The sequence below is a fragment of the Rhinatrema bivittatum genome, chromosome 6, assembly GCF_901001135.1.
Source record: "Rhinatrema bivittatum chromosome 6, aRhiBiv1.1, whole genome shotgun sequence".
NCBI classification, from domain to species: domain Eukaryota; kingdom Metazoa; phylum Chordata; class Amphibia; order Gymnophiona; family Rhinatrematidae; genus Rhinatrema; species Rhinatrema bivittatum.
In genome coordinates, this window is record NC_042620.1 from 29467340 (window position 1) to 29485009 (window position 17670).

Below are 17670 nucleotides of genomic sequence, written 5' to 3' on the forward strand. Positions count from 1 at the left end.
ACCAGGGACAGGACTTTCCAAAGACACTTGGTGGGCACAGAGACCAGGTGTGAGTGCACGGCTGAAGACAGACTTCTGTTACAGAAACAGACTGCTTACCCTCTGATTTAGTGGTAGTACCATCTTTAAGCAAATTAAAAAATAAGGAAAGGGATTAATAGGAAACAATTAGTAACAGGCGAGGGTTTTTGCTTTGTTTACAACAGAAAGCTCAGAGCTATATACAGTATTTAATTAAAAACAAAATATGGTCAAAAGGCAAATTAAAAATTAAAAGCATCTTAATATATTCAACATTCAAGCTGCAACTGCATGATAAGCCATTGCTCAGCTAATTTCTCTACTGGCAAACCCTCCACTTTTCTTTTCGAAGTTCCCACCCACTTCTCCATGAATAATGTTAAAGCATGCTCCTGCTCTGATTTGTGTGACACGCAGCATGGAGTTTAGACAGCAGAAGTAGTTTGAGGCAGAGCAAAGTAAAAAGTATGGGACTTAAAGGAGGGAGGATGTAAGTATTCAGAAGCTAGAGCCCGAAAACTGAAGCACCAAAATGTGCTCAGCAGGTAAGCCTACAGTCTGTCTGTGGGAGACTGAGCATTGAGCTGAGGTAAGCAAGGAACGCCTCTCACTAAAACCCTTTGCTATACAGAATGACATTCTTTTGAAAATCGTTTTCTTCTTTGGTCACAGGTGTTCACAGTTTAGAACACATCAAAGTAAAGGACACCAGATAAAAATATGCCTTTTTTTTTTTTGCTAGAGCATAACACTTTACCATGTCAGGCCAATGCAATAAAGTGCATTCAGCTGAACACATGGTTTGACCCACACAAAGACACATTCTGTGCAGGTAAACATCACTCCTGATGCAGGACATGTGAACTCAGCTTAGCATCCTTGCACGGAAATTCCATGCAAATGAGGACATTAAACATTCCCTCTCAATGCAGTGAGGTAGAGTAAAGTTTCTAACCTTGATCTGCTGCAGGGGTGACCCCTGTATCCGGGAGGACAAGCAGCAGAGGCCCAACAGTGCATTTATGTTTTAAGTCTAACCATGGCCAGATAGCCCTCTAGGAGCACAATTTAATTTAATTTAAAATCTTTTCTATACCGTCATTAAGATAGATACCGTCACAACAGTTTACAATAAGGCACGTAAATTAATGTTGCTAAATGTATTAAATTATATTAAACAGGTGCCATCAAGTTACAGTAACATAGTTATATAATAAATATTATTTGGTGAGTGTGATAAATCATGTCCAGTTTTAAATACAAGAATAGATTAATAATTGTATCTTATCCTTTGGTGATGAACGAAAGATTAAAAAAATAAAATACACACATTTGGTTAGGGAGATGTGTGTGGGTGTTCTACTGTCCGCATCCTACATTTCCCTGGGTTCTATTCTCCGTTCTCTTTGAGATACACTTGTTTAAAGAGCCATGTTTTTAAACTTTTTCTGAAGGTTTTGATGTCTCTTTGTAATCTGATCTCTAAAGGCTTGGTGTTCCATAGTATGGGACCTGCTAAGGATAGCGCCCTTTCCCTTACTTGGGTTAGTCTGGCTGTTTTGACTGAAGTAATGGTTAGGAGTGCTTTGTTTGCTGATCTCAGGTTTCTGTGAGGGACGTGTACACTAAGGGCTGTGTTCAGCCATTCTGCTTTTTCGTTATGTATTAATTTATGCATGGTGCATAGTGTTTTGTACTGTATTCTTTGCTCAATGGGTAACCAGTGTAGTTCGGCTAGGGTTTCGGTGATATGGTCTCTTTTACTTTTACCAGTCAGAATTCCTGCAGCAGTGTTTTGTAGTATCTGAAGTGATCTTATCGTGATGTATGGTAAACCTAGAAGTAGGGCATTACAATAATCAGTGCTCGCAAAAATTAAAGCTTGTAATACTGATTCAAAGTTGGTGGTTGTTAGTAGTAGTTTTTGTCTTCTAAGAATCATGAGTTTGGCGTAACCTTCCTTTACTTTTAAAGATATGTGTTGTTTCATGCTTAGTTCCGTGTCAATTATCACTCTGAGGTTTCGCACTCTCTCTGCTAATTCTACTTTTTGGTTGTTTTTGAGTGTGATTGGGTTTTGAATGATCTCTATATTTTTTCGTTCTAAGTGTAGGAATTCTGTTTTCTCTATATTAATAACTAATTCCATCTGGTTTAGCAGCTGTTTGATGATATCTAGATACATGTTAGCTATGCTCCTAAGTTAGACCTACAACAAGAGAGATGAGTTTAAATTAGGAGCACAAGAAAAGATATGCTCTCCTGTTCAGGCCCTCCACTCCCTAGTTAAAATGTGCATTCAGCCTGCGCCAACCACACATTTAAACTCTGTGCACGCACATTTTAACTTCCACTGTATTAGCATAGCATTAGCTTACTGCACTGGGAGTTAAAATAAAATGTAATCTGTGCGTTAAAACCATGCACTGAATTTCAGTGCACAGGCTCTTAACGCACAGGTTATTACATCAGCCTGTGTGACTGCAGAGAAAACTCTGCCTCAGGCCGCGTACATGTGTACTGAAAGACGAACATGTCTACACTCTCCATAAAGGAAAGATCAGAGCTGGAGAGAAGTACAAATTGACACCCTTGCCTCCCAATCCCTTTTTTACATTATTACTACTCATAACCCTGAAGAGGACCAGTGAGCATGTCTGAGTGAGTGTGTGCTCAACATGTAGCCATCTATCACAGGAATATTCAGTGCTCACCTAGCGAAGCATAAGATCCTGGAGGCAGGGCTGCCGCAGAGCTGAAGGGGGCAGAAGCCGGAGAACTTGCTGCTTTTGATTTAGCACTGGCAGCTGCGTTCACATCAATATCGCTGCGAGATCGCTGAAGAGTGCTCGAGGTAGGCACTGACTTTGTACTGACAGTAGAAGCTTAAGGGAAGACAACAAAAAATGGCAATGATGCTTTGATTCAGCGTTACAACTTCTGGAAAACTCTTTGTACTCCTGTTCAGGAAGTAATACAATGTTCTCAACTCAGTCCTCAGGATACATCTAGCCAGTCAGTTTGCAGGATATCCTGAATGAATATGCAGAAGGTAGATTTGCATGCACTGCCTCCATTGTATGCAAATCTCTCTCATGAATACTCATTGTGAATATCCCGAAAACCTGAGGACTTGATTGGGAGCCTCTGGAACTAACAAACGCCCCTCTGCAAGTGATGTCCTCAGAGAGAAAACAAAAGCATGCATTTTCAATGTGACATGCACTAACCCTATACCACCCCTCCAAACACAATTCATCAGCTGTCACAGAGTTAAGGATGAGGAGGGGAAGATACAATCAGTAGATGTCGGTCTCTCAGCTATAAGGCTCTCATATATGCTGCACTTTGGCTCTTAACTTTATGAATCCCCACTATGGCAGTATTTTCCAACCTTCTCCCGGAGGCATGCCTAACCTGTCAGGTTTTCAGGACTGGCACAATGAATATGCATGAGATGGACTTGCATACACTGGGTCTCCACGCTCATCCATATTCATTATGAATATCCTGAAAACCTGGCTGGTTAGGTGTGCCTTCAGGAGAGGGGTTGTGAAACACCGCATGACAGTGCACTTTATAATCCCAGCTTCCAAGCACAGCCTTACAAACGGGCTGATACAGAAAAAAGTACGGGAGAGCTGGTGAGCGCGTCCCTAGTGCCTTCTTTTTGACAGGAGTGGCAGGCTGACAGTGGGTTTGACAGCCGGCGATCAATTTTACCGGTGTCTGTTCTCGGGAACCCACTGACAGCCACGGGTTCAGAAAACGGATGCAGGCATAATTGAGCATCCCTCTTCCGACCCGCGGGCCGATTTTAAATTTTTTTTTTTTTTTTTTTTTTAACTTTTGGGGCCTCTAACTTAATATCGCTATGATATTAAGTTGGAGGGCGTACACTTCCCCGGTGCCGGCCAAAATTACAGCCTGCCTTTGGGCAGGCGTTAATTTCTTAAAGTAAAATGTACGGCTTGGCTGCACATTTTACTTTCTGTATCGCACGGGAATAACTAATAGGGCCATCAACATGCATTTGCATGTTGCGGGCGCTATTAGTTTCGGGGGGGGGGGGGGGGGGGGGGGGGGGGGGGGTTGGCCGCGCATTTTTGATGCGCTATTACCCCTTACTGTATAAGGAGTAAAGCTAGCGCGTCGAAAACGTGCAGCCCAATGCAGGCTAACAGTGCGCTCCATCGGAGAGCACTGTACTGTATCGGCCTGAAAGAGAGGCAAGTTCATGAATTCAGTATATATTTTGCTCAACTCTTCATGTGCAATAAAAAAAAAAACATAGTAGCACTGTTGGGAAGCATAGGGGGTGATTTTTAATACCATGCCTACAGGTGAAAAATCCACAGGTACTTTTACATTTAAATTTTGCACCAGTTTTTAAAGAGAAAGCAAAAGCATACTTCTCGTTTGAAAACTGCCTAAGTAAAAAGTACCCACAGACTGCATCTGCTTTTTCTGGCCAAAACTATATGTTTTGTGGCCTCCCCTGACCTAACCCACCCCAAGAATACTTCCATGAAAATGTCAGTAAAAGTGCACAGACTCTTACCCCCCCCCCCCCATGCAGACTGGGCAGTTTATAACAGCCCTTTTACCTGTGTGAGTAGCCATATACTCACATATGTGGGTAAATGGCTTTAGAAAAATGTCCTAATAATGTATAGGATGGTATCCAAGCCCTAGTGATCCAGTGGGAAGTTGGGTTTAGGAAAGCTTGAAATTATTAAAAAATGAGCAAAACCAGGGTTGTTTTAGTTCTACTTAAAAGATCTTTCCTTGGAGTGAGCCCTGTATGAACAAAAACTCTGCCCATAACCAGTCTGTATATTTTGATTTTTCACACATTAAGGAGTTTTCTACCTTTCACGATAATGGCACTTCTGATCTGCCCTTGTTCATGCGGGCACTCAGGCACAGATATCTGGGTATACAGACCCCATAGTAGGAGCAGAAGGAGTGGATGAAGACTAGACAGAAAGGGTCACCACGACCTAAGCCAAATCCTCACAGACCACACAGAAGTAAGTAGTAGATTTGTGGTATTCATCTGCATCGCTTGTTCCTACCTCTGGATGTAGTGCTTCCAGTTGGACTTCTTTTAGCAGAGAGTGGTCGGCTTTAAAGAAAATGCATAATCATATCATCACAGGAACGAAGTTCATGGAATTAATTTAAAAAACAAAACAAAAAACAAAACACTTAAAAATGCCATGCACAAGTCTCCCTAAAATGCTTTGAAATGGCAATATCAGTTATTTTTCTGATATGGATATTTTTATCTTATTTTAGAGGTTTGTTATTTGATCATTATTATGATAAAGTTTTTAGTTATCTGCATTTTGTATATTGTAATTTTGTATTTTACTTCCACTTTACTCTGCTATAAGCTGTAAAGTGGAAGAGCAGCTAATAAATGCTGTAAATAAATGCAATAACTAGCTAAACTTTAGTCAAAAGAAATCCAGCAAAGTAGTTGGGCAGGCCAGGGAATATCTGGGCCGTCCCCACAGCTCAGTGACAGAAGGCCCCCAGTTTGATCCCCAAGTCAGCTCTTCTGCATCTTAGGTTAGCTGGGGCTGGAGAAGCTGCGGAGGCAGCTTTCGTGGCGGGGGGGGGGGGGGGGGGGGGAAGAGAGGATATCCTGGTCATCATTGAGGGTGCCACCTAGTGGTGGGATTTGGAACCCATGATACAGGGTCCTCTCCTGCTGCAGGGCTCCCGGCCTCAGGACCGTTGCTGCAATGACCAGACTTGGAACAGGGGAGGGCGAGTCTATTAAAATAGGGGGAAAATCCTAGCTCAATCAGAATTTTCTAGCTCAATCAGAATCCATGCCAGTATCCCGGCATGGATTCTGATTGAGCTAGAAGAAAGAAAAAAAAAAGGAAGAATTACCAGGCCAAAAATAAAAGGGCACCCAGTGAATATTTAATGACAAGTTATTATTTGCTTTAAATTTGGGATTTTTTTTTATGGCTGAATGTGTCATGCATTGTGCCCTGCAAAGTAATTAAGTGGGCATGGTATTTAGATCAGAATTTATAGACACTGGGCAGTGGACAGGAATTTGGCTGAATGATACATAAAGCCAAAACAGTTCACCATTTCTCGGACATTTCATTTCCTGAAAGTGACCTGAAAGCTCCTGGCTTTATCTTTTTTTTTTTTTTTATGTAAACCATTTAGATCTTTTGTATAGGCAGTATATCAAGTTTAAATAAACGTTCATTCGTCAGAGGGCAACCAGGATCCATGCCATAAAACCAGTGCAGTTTTCTCTTGAAGCGACTTGGGAAGCAGAGGAAACCTACTTCAGGCTTTCCTGAGAGCTGGAGGAGGAACGATCCGACTGAGGCAGGGATACTATGCTATCCGAGTTCTTCAGATGGGACTGCAGGGCTTTCTGATAGGACGATTCCAGGCCGTGGTACAAGTGTTCTGCTTCCCTGCTAAAGTGGCTATGAAAGCCCCAGTAACACCTGGAAAAAGGCGGTAGCATTTAGTCAACAGCAATTGACGGCCATTTCAATACTCTCCATCTTTTGTTCAATTCAGGATCCCAGTTCTTTTAAAAAACCAAAACCAAAAGTGTTTTAATGGTGCTGCTGAAGGAGGAGATGAAAGCAGAGAAAGAGGAAAACGTGTCAGAAGGGTACACCACAGCGTGGCTCTAATGAGGGTTATTTAAAGACCGCTTTAACATAGTCACATAATAAGAGATGGCAGATAAAGACAGAAATGGCCCATCCAAGTAAGGTGTTTAGGGTTGCAACTGTTGCTCCCCCAAGCCTTCCTCTTTAGGATTGTAACTGCCACTCCATGCAGGCAACCCCAATGCCTTTTTGGAAGTATAATGCATTCATTTCCCTGTTACTCCAGTGCTTCCTTACTATCCTCTTGCCATTACAGATCCTCTGTGTCTTATCTCATGCCTTTTTGAATTCTGTTACTATTTTTACCTTCACAACCTCCCATGAGAGGGTATTCCAGGCATCCACCACCCTTCTGTGAAAAATTATTACCTGAGTTTACCCCTTGCAGCTTCATATCAGGACCTCTAGATCTACAGCTCCCGTTCAATTGAAAAAGGTTTGTTTCTTGTGCATTATCTATATCTTTGAGATCTCTGAATGCCTACCATAACTCCTCTATTATCCTCTACAGTAAACATGTTTAGATCCTCATTTGATATGGCTTTTGATGCACATCATTTTGGTTGACTCTCTTGACTGCTTGTAACCATTTTGGTCTTTATCCATTATTTACTAGGCTATGTAGCCTCTCTATCCTTCCTAAGATACAGCCTCCAGAACTGAACTCTATGCGAGGCTTCACCAATGACCTGTACAAAGGCATTATCACCTTTGATTTGCAGGTTATGCCTCTTCTCTATACAGCCTAGGATCCCTTTGGCTCTAGCCACCGCCTTATCAATGTCTTTCTACCCTGAGATCTTCAGATACTATCATCCTGAAGTCTCTTCTCTTGGTCAGTGAACATCAGCCTTTTACCAGCCCCCCCCCCCCATCTCATACTGCTCCATAGAATTTCTGCATCTCAAATGCATGGCTGCAATTTTTTTGCACTAAATCTTAAATACAGATTTATTCAACCACTCATGAAACTTTGTTAGATCACTTTTCATTCTGTCCACTCCCTTCAGAGATGTTCACTCTGTTGCAGATCTTATCATCCATAAAAAGACATTTTCCTTCTAACCCCTCTGCACAATTGCTCACAAAGATACTGAATAGAACAGGCCCCAGAACAAATTCCCGAGGCACTCCATTAATCACTTTTCTGTCCTCAGAGAATTCCATTTACCATCACCCTCTGTTCTCTGTCTCTCAACCAATTTCTAATCCAGTCCAACACCTTGGGACCCACCCTAAACTGCTCAATTTATTAATGAGGCTACTATGCAGGATCAATATTAACCCTAGTCAATTCAAAAGTCTGAACTGAAACTGTTCTCTAAGGTACGCAACCCTTTATAAACCCTGATCACCACAGCAAGTTAATTTTTTTGTATTTTGGAGCTCAGCTGACTTCTAACCCCGTACCAAGCCAATCAGTAAGCTTTCATAGTATCACAATTTAACCAGTAATTCAAGCACCAAATTAGTGAGAACAAAAAAGTTATTTTTCCTGTTGAGAGGGCAGAGAATTACTTTACTGCAATGCAATCTTAAGTATGTAGATTAAGATGGCTAACCCAAATCCTTAAAGTAAACTCACCAAGGTCTACTTTAGTTAAGTTGTTGAATAGTGAGAAACTGCAGCTGTTATTATAGTGTAGACTGTATATGTTATTTTAAACCATGCTAGTAAGTCCCAAAATCTACCCATGCAGAAGTAATAAAATTTAATATTACAGTAGAGCACAATTTACCTTAAGATCCATTAACTGAAAACAAATTATCCAAAAAAATTAATGATCCATGGGCCCTGATTTATTATCCATAAAAACTATTATCCAAAAACTGGTTGGTTTCATGTGTCCTGTTATCCTGAAAAAATTCCCATTTTCCAGAATTATTTTATCACAAAACTCCTATTATCTGGAACTTTCATTATTTAGAAAATTCCACTATCTGGAATAGTTTCAGTCCTAACCATTCCAGGCAAACTGTACTCTACTGTAATGAGAATCTCTTAACAGCAACACAGCAAAGATAGGAAATCACTTTCTCAAATACCATTATATCACAAAAAGCATCCCATGCTATTTATTCTTCAAAGCTGACACTCTGGGGAAAAAAAAGGCTATGAGTATTTTCTATGTCTGACATTAAATATGTAAACAGTATACTGATTTGCTTTCTTTCACGTAAAGTCACAATTCTGCTGCATCCCATGAGCCATATACATTGACTTGGGGTTTTGCCAGGTTCTTTAGAAGTGAAATGATCAAATAATGATTTCCAGGCTGATCATTTAATGCTCTTTTTACAAGAGACTCCAGCAACTGAGTTTTTAATATTCACTTCAAATGTGAAGGAAGCCATATCACACCACAAACTGTGCTGAAACTGTCCCTGTTTCCTAACAAATAAGCTACAAAAAACATGTAAATACAGAAAGTTACATGAATAAAAAGTTTTTGTTAAAAAGTGCGTTTGCTTGGAAAAAAAAACCCAAAACATTTTTTTTATGAAAAGCCACATTTGACTTTGGCAAATGCAACATAATCGCTGTATTAAAACTTACTTTCTAGCTTCTATTCTGGCTTCAGAATCAGCGTCATGGATGCCCTTCTTTATCGTTTCAGCCAATATCGATATGTGCCTGGAATGGGTAGAAAACATCATCAGCCTATGAGAACATGAACGACAAGACCCAAACTCTGCAGTCAAGAGAGAGAAGTTCTGCAGAGTTAAAGAGCTCCGTTCTTCTGCCCAAGAACAGGGAAGCATTATACTTCACGTTCCCCTGCCAGACACCATCCTTCTCTTGGTTCTTACTTTGCCTAAAGACGGCCCACGTCCCAGTGTCACTGGGAGAAGAAAAAGCAAGCCATGGTTCGGATAGCATTCTCCTGCAGTCATCTCTTTGTTCCTATGGTAACTGCAGTGCTGCAAGCAATAAGTCTCTTTACACAACCTGGCAGCTTAGTCCTTCAGCGGCTCTTCTGTGCACAGATACTCAAAGGGAATCAGGTGCTACGCAAGGTCAGTGCACAAGCATCCCTGGCTCTGGTTTCCTGTTCTTTCTGCAGAGTTGCTACAGTTTTAATTTTCCACATGTGGCTTTTTTTTCCATCATCGCTGTATGAAAAGGCTCAGGGGAGCAGAAACTGTACCAGGTCCACAGTACCCAACTGGGAAGGGAGGCAAGCACTCACAGGAACAGTCAAGCCCATATTGCCACATCAGGATGCACAGACACTGGGTCAGACTGCTTCCTGCTGCTAGGCAGTAAGCTCATGTCTTGTCATGTTTTCAGCGATTCTGTTGCCCATATACTCAAAAACTGCAACATGCATATGTGAAACAACTGACAGCAATATTTGGGGTGACAATTTCCACATACAAGTCAGAAAAAAGTGAACACATGATTGTATGGCAAAAGGAAGCCTAACAGAGTCTGCAGCAGACACCAAAGCATCCAGTGCAAGAAACAATGGGATTAGAAACCTTCTCAAAGGAAAATAAACTCACTTAACCACTTACTGTAGGCAACTGACCTCCCAGCATAGCCGTAATAAAGCTTTCACATGAAAAATATTGCTGCTGTGGTGCAGCTGACTCAAACAAATAGGATGAAGGCCAACAGTACTGAAAAAATAGACTATGTAGGGGGCAGGGGATTAAATCTATATAGAAATGAATCTTCTATAAGATGCTTTTTGGTTACTGCCATTCCATAGCTGCTTGCCCTAAAAAAAAATATTCATTAACAGACCACAGAAAAGAACTAGAGGGGCTTCACTGCTCTTCAATGTACTACTAAGGCATTCATGTTTCAGGCACTAATCTTCACACAAAAGGCTATGAATGAAAGAAGCTTGAAGCTCGGGTCTCACCTTTCCAAGGAGTGTGTCTGCCATTCCAGCAACAATAACTCTAAAAATTCATAGCAGCGCCTGCAAATAAAGAAAACAATATTCATAGGTTTTACTGTATTAAAGCAGCAAAGCAGCAGTTAGGATGTGCACATTGCATTGCCTTCTAAGACAACCATGCAGAGGAGCAGGCTACCTTGTTTGGTAGCTTAAACAGAAGAAGGAGCCTCCCAACCTCTAAAGCCACAGTATCCTACTCTTCTCTACTAAATTAAAATCCAGCATCTCTGAGAAAAAAACATAAAACCATGCCTGATCTAATAAAATCAACCCCAAACCCAGAACATGTTAATTTCATTTAAAGTAGGTCCCCATAAATGGGCTGGAAACATCTTTTTCTTTGGCTCAGAAAATCATGATCCCAGCTGCCAGATGGCTTTCCACTCCAAAGGCACCCAGCCTGCTGGCTGGAATTACTGTAAGAGGAAACTGGAGACACTACTGTTCATTGTAAGTGAACTGGGCCCGCCCCACCAATCCCATGTAAAGGTACGGAATCTTCTGCTCTACTTAAAAGGACTCAAGCAGTTAATTTCCTTTAAATGTCTGAACTGAGAATGATGCTCTACGGCTTACAGTATAACTTTTCTACTAGTTGACAAAACCAATAGTCCAGACTAGCACATCACTTTAGATGAAATCTCTTTAACAAAGCCTTACTGTTGATAAAAGCCCTGTAGCCAGGGACAGCCTCATGGCTCAGATAGCTGTCGAACTGTCTTGCTTCGCTATACTGTACTCAAAAATTAGCCACGCGCTTGTCTTCCTCCAGCATCATTATGACCATGTCACCCTTCTTCTTGGAGCCAATCATTGGATCCCTATCTTCTTCCGTATACATTGCAAACTTCTCACCTACAAATGCAGTTGCACCGTTGTGACGGTATTATACTGAATGACGGTATAGAAAAGATGTTAAATAAATAAACATTACCTCTTCTATCTTCTACATACCCCTATGACCTCTATTTTTCAGACAAGCTACTCTTATGAATGTCGTTCTCCTCTATTGTTAATTATAGATGCCACGTTTTCTTCTTGCAACATCATGTGCTTGTTGAGTTGATGTGCCTTGTTCCCCCCTCTAGTTGTATTCATAGAAATATAGAAATGACAGCAGAAAAGGATCAAACAGTCCATCCAGTCTGCCCAGCAAGCTTATGGTAGCATTTGCCGCGCCATACAGGTCACCTCCATACTTATCAGTTTCCCAAACTGTCAAAGTCAGGGTTGTTGGTTGCTGTTTGAGTCCAATTCCCCATTACATCAAGTCACACTTAAAAACCCACCTATGTCATTCCTTTTAAATAGAACCCCCCCCCAAATTCTTCTTGCATGCTCCTCTTCCCTGACTACCAAAAGCATAGAGTCATCTCAAATTAGCTCAGTGAAAGACGAGAGAAGCTAGACAAGAGCAAAATGGTCTGCATCCTCTATACCAGGGGTCAGGAACCTTTTTGGCTGAGAGAGCCATGAACGCCACATATTTTAAAATGTAATTCCATGAGAGCCATACTATATGCTTAAAACTAAATACAAGTAAATGTGTGCATTTTATGTATGATCACACTTTTAAAGTACAATAAGTCTCTGAAAATATTACACCAGGCCTTAAGACACCAATACATCTCCTATTAGGAAAACGGACCAAGTCAGGCTGCTATAGAGTCCTACACAGAAACTACACGCCAGCAGAAAACCTCACCTGAATCACATGTGCTGACCCTCACCTAAAATAGAATAAAGAGACCAAAACGCATAACTAGAAGCATGCAGAAAAAACTGAATTGGAAACTGCAACAAGCCAGAGTCTCTATATGCAGTGTAACAAAGGAAAAAAGAAACATCACCCATCCTTATAAAACAAATCAAGAAATATAAAATCATCAGCAGTAAAACTGTACTAACAAAAAGAACATATTTCGAAACAGCTGATGAGTGGAATATCCAATAATTAAAAACTCATAAAAAATTTCCAGATACCAACAAAATATTTCAAAATAGCAGACACAAAGACCCAGTAATGAAAAATAATAAGAATACAAAAAATTTTTTGCTCTGCATAACTGGGAACATTTGATATCCAGGTGTCCTGAGATTGTTCTGAATTAGCAGGAGAAGGGGTGGTTTGCTTGGAACTTTCTCCTCTCTCTGTCACATACCAGCGCTCTCTCTCATGCTGGCTCTCAATTACACACCTATACACACATGCTCTCAGTCACTCACATATACACATGCTTTTTCTCTCTCACTTATATAGGCTCTTAATTACACATTTACACACATGCTGTCTATCTTTTCACACTTACACACACACACACAGGCTTTCAATCACATAAATACATGCTGTCTTTTTCACACAGACCCTCATTCACATGCTTACAAACATGCTCTCTCTTTCTCTCATTTACACACAGGCTCTCAATCACATACTCATATGCTCCATCACCTAAACCAGCTCTCAATCACACACAGACATACATGCTCTCTCTTACTTATACACACAGGCTCTTAAATCATACATACACATGATCTCTCTCACACACAAAGGATCTCAATCATACACACATACTCTTTCACACAAACAGGTTTTCAATCACAAACTTACACATACAGGTTCCCAATCGTAAACTTACATTCATGCTCTCTCTCTCACAGGCAGGCTCTCAATCACAGACATACTCTCTTTCACATATACAGGCTCTCAATCATTCACATACATGCTATCTCACACACAAAGGATCTCAAACACACATGCTTGCTCGCTCATTCACTCTCTCTCCCCCACCCCGGGAACTCGCGGGAGCAGCAGCCTCCTCCCAACGCTAACCTCCTTCATTTTCAGCCCTCGCGGAGGAGGAGTCCCATCGGCCACGGTTGAAGCTCTTCTTTATTTTCCTCCGAGCCGCGCTGCACAGTCTTCTTTTCGTCGGACCGACGCTGACCACACTAGCGTGGTCTCTTCTTCCCACGCACGCACCCGCTGCTCACCACTTCCTCTTCCGGGCTGCGGGGGGGGGGGGGGGGCGGAGAAGAGAGCATGCGGTGCCGCCGACTCCAGCTGTTCTGCCGCGTTCCGCCCGGGCAGAGGAGGACCGGGGAGCAGCTGGGTCAGCGGGGGACTGGAAAGTGTGGCGACACACTGATTTTGGAGATTTGTCTGCGAGCCAGATGCAGCCATCAAAAGAGCCATATCTGGTTCATGAGCCATGGCTTCCCGACCCCTGCTCTATACCCACCTGCCTATCAAAGCAGTGAGGAGTCAAAAATGAACAAGGCCATCTGCCTCTATCCTCCCACCTGCGACATAGAGAGGAATCAGAAAGGAGATGAAACATCTGCCTCACCGCCATCAAAGGAAAGAGACAAAGAGGTAAATCACCTGCCCTTCCCTCACCACCAGTGTAAGAGATGATCTAAGATAACTCAGAGCTAAATCACTTAACCCACCACCAAAAAAAGAGAGAAGCAAAACAATGAAGCAAGCCCACTGCCGCCAAACAAAAAAGTAGCCATGGAAGCTTAATATATTGTATTCCTTTCTGTAACATAGAAAATGATGGCTTATAAGGACCCATTAGGTTCAGCTAGTCTGTCCAATTTCATTCTTGTCCACAGAGTAAGACCCATGACAGCACAATAAGCAGGCATAAATGGGCAGATTGGATGGACCAGCTGGCCCTTTTCTGCAGGTATCATCTATGTTTTTCCTTTAGATGAACAATTATTAAAGAAGCAGTCAAAAGGGATGTAGAAGACAGGAGAGGTAATGTGGAACTGCACTTGTAGGTAAAGAAGTTGTTTGCAATGAATACGGAAGAAGCTAGGGTATGGCTATAAGAAGAAAGGTGACATGGTCATAATGACAGTGGAGGAAGACAAGTGCGTGGCTGATTTTTGAGTACACTGTAGTGAAGCATGACACCTCAAAAGGACTATTAATCTGAAATGCCCATGATAGGGATAATTCTAACATAGCCTGACTAAATTAGGTGGCAAAAACAAGTATAAGTTACACCAATTTTCAAAACAGACTTACAAATCCCACAATTAAACCTGCTATTGTGCGCCTGGAAAATTTTCATGAAACTTATGCAATGCTACTGAAAATGCAAAAGCATGCACATAAGTTCAAACTTCTGAACTCCACCCTTAGGAACACCTCCATTCAGGATGGATAAACTTATGGGTGAGCAGGCAGCATGCACATTAAGTTTACACATATATTGGGCAGGCAACTTTGCGAAAGGCCATATTTGCAGGCAAAACTAAGATGTTTTTCTGTAACAGACATTCATAATTGGCCAATTATTTTTTAGCTTAACCTTGATAAATCATTTTCTCTTTCCTGGACAAGAAATGTTTTCCTCTAGATAGCATCCAGACAGGATCTTATGAAGTCTATCACATGAAATGACACCATGATGGACTTTTGAAAACTGATTAGAAATCCAAGAGATAGAAGGTTACGCACTGCTAGATGAAGGGACGAATGGGCTTCCTGTACTGAGTACCTTGCTAGGAGCCAATCGTCCAGGTAGGTGAACACAAAGATATTGTTCTTTCTTAAATGTGCAGCTACAACTGCCAGGTATTTTGTGGGTGCTGCAAAGAGGACATATAGAACCTCATAGTAGTCCTCTACAATAGTAAAATTAAAATTTCCTGTGAGTTTCATAATTCAAGATGTAAATGTAAGCATCCTTCAGATCTAGGGAGCAGAGCTAGTCGTTCTCTAAGAGGAGAGGAATGAACTTTTCTCTCTTCAAATACTTGTTGAGGTCTCAGGGTCTAAGATGGGATAAAGTCCTCCTGTTCTATTCAGAATGAGTAAGTATTTGGAATAAAAAGCTCTGTTCTTGTCCAATGATGGAACTAGGTAATGCACTAGCTACCAGAAGGGATGAAAATTCCTGTGGAAGGAGGAGTGTAAGGGGTTCTGGATGTAGCCTGCCCAACTCTCCTGGTATGCAGGCTTCACGTGATAAGCATGGGTGAAGCAGTGGTCCATGACCTAATTAATACAGCCACTATAAATAAGTTTGTCTTTTTTTTTATTTTTTGTAACAAAAAAAAATAGTAGTTGTAGGTGTTATGGAATGTGTTGTATATAGAAGCTTACACCTTATACAGTGAAACCTTTGGTGCTTATGGCGTTTATGGCAGTCCGGCACCTCTAAGGAATCAAGGGGAACCCATCACCTTAAAGGCATCAAGGGTGACCATGGCGCTCAATGGCAGTCCTGATATTGACACGTTGGATCACTGATACGTTGGCATTGGCATACATGCACAACTTCACAGTAAATAAGGCCCCACCATGCGGCTGGCAGAAAGTTGAAAATAAAAAAACGAAATATAAAAACTACCGTAAGGAAAAGAAAAAAGAAAAACAGCTGCAGCTCCAGAAAAAAAAAAATCACAACAAAAAACTGTGAGGAGAGAGCAAAGCTGAATACCTTGACCACACGGCTCCGCAGAAGAAAAAAAAAAAAAAAAAAGACTGCGGGATTCTGCCTAGGGGGCAGGGTGATAACTACAGCTGCACATGCTCAGTAGGGCATGTCTGAAAGCTCTAGAATCTTTGAGATCAAAGTTCCAGGCCAGGCTCCATCCAATGTCACTCATATGTGAGGTCTGCCATCCTGCTTGTCCTCTGAAAACTCTGGAAAAACATGACTATTAAAAGCTTTTTATTTAGTAAAAAAAAATCTTATTTCCCATGAAAGCACATCCTTGGGGGGGGGGGGGGGGGGGGGAGGGGGAATCCTTTCCCTCAGAAATAAGCATTTAATTAAGCAACTGATAGAAAGCATAAGTAAAAAAAAAAAAAAAAAACCGTCAATTTTTTTTTTTTTTTACTGAAAACAATCGGAATTCAGCTTTATGGTAATTATGTGCCCTCCACACACACATCTTTTTGCAGTCCTCACAATGTCCTCAGGATTTTCAATCTTTTGTTCTGGGACAGCCAGTACATGCCCTTTTCTGCCTCAGCAAGTGCAGTGGCAGATACTGGGATTTTAGAGTCCAGTACAATCAGGTGAGTTCTGATTGGCCTGGTCAGATTATTGGTATTTTGTAGTTTTTGTTTGATCAGTCCATTATTCACTGCTTTTCCAGCTGAGTAAGGAACCAGAGCCATCTTTCTCAAGGTAATCTGCTGCTGCAAATAAAATGGATTTTCATCCAAACAACAAAGCTGGCAACTCAACCAACATCAATCAAATTGAAACACACTATCATTGAGCACATATTTGTTTTATGTTTGCAAGAACTCATACATACTAAGTGATCCAGTGTGTCCACCCCACCTTTGGTTTTGGTATAGTCCACAATGATAAGTGATTTTCTCTCTTTTCCAACTACCATCATATCATAGTGCATTGATGATAGCAACATTACTGTTTTAGACTTCGTGGGCATACATGAAATAAAGGTGAGATCCCTGATCAAAAGCAAAGATGGGCGACATTTCTGATTTGGGATCAGGCTGCATTTCATTTGGAATTTCAACCTTGTTTCTCCTGATGTTGCCTAGGTAGATCAGGTTTTCACTTAGCAATTTTTCTGCTCAGTCTGTGCTGGTGTAAAATTTATCACCCACAAAATTCCTCTATTTGTAGCAGGGATGAATAAGTTTTGTACAACATGGCTATTTAACTATGCTGTTCTTCTCCAGCTTGTTTCGCCAAATAGATATCCCCAATTCAGGATGTACAACCGTTGCCACATCACAGCACTATATCTTGATATATCATGATGGGCATATACTGTAAAGGGACAACAATTCCTGAAAGCTACCAGCTGTTTGTTCACAGGCAGATGTATACATGGCATATTCCATTTTCAAAGTTGCTCCACAAAGGGGTAGATTTTCAAAGGGTTACGCGCGTAAGATACATGGAAGCAGCTGGATGATACTGAACTGAAGGCCTACATAGGTCTCCTCATTTTGAGTGGCTTGTTCCATGGAGGCTATGAAACCCTGAAAAGTTGTGATCCCCACACCAAAAGCATCCCTGTTTTTGTGATGCAGTGGGTTTGAAAGATTCCAACAAATAGCAATGCAT

At 41.3% G+C, this 17670-nt stretch overlaps 1 protein-coding gene across 21 annotated transcripts in view; it reads right to left on the reverse strand.

Moving 5' to 3' along the window:
- Window positions 1-17670, reverse strand: part of CLASP1 (cytoplasmic linker associated protein 1) — a 637864-nt gene that overhangs the window by 279137 nt on the left and 341057 nt on the right. For 14 of the 21 annotated variants that reach the window (XM_029605186.1, XM_029605182.1, XM_029605181.1 and 11 more), the window contains exons 15-20: window positions 10559-10618; window positions 9244-9321; window positions 6345-6512; window positions 5100-5149; window positions 2736-2906; window positions 100-123 (exon numbers count right to left, since the gene is read on the reverse strand). In XM_029605186.1, the coding sequence (XP_029461046.1) occupies window positions 100-123; window positions 2736-2906; window positions 5100-5149; window positions 6345-6512; window positions 9244-9321; window positions 10559-10618 (551 nt within the window). The remainder of the gene's footprint in view (window positions 1-99; window positions 124-2735; window positions 2907-5099; window positions 5150-6344; window positions 6513-9243; window positions 9322-10558; window positions 10619-17670) is intronic. The other 7 variants (XM_029605188.1, XM_029605185.1, XM_029605203.1 and 4 more) reach the window with 1 other exon arrangement.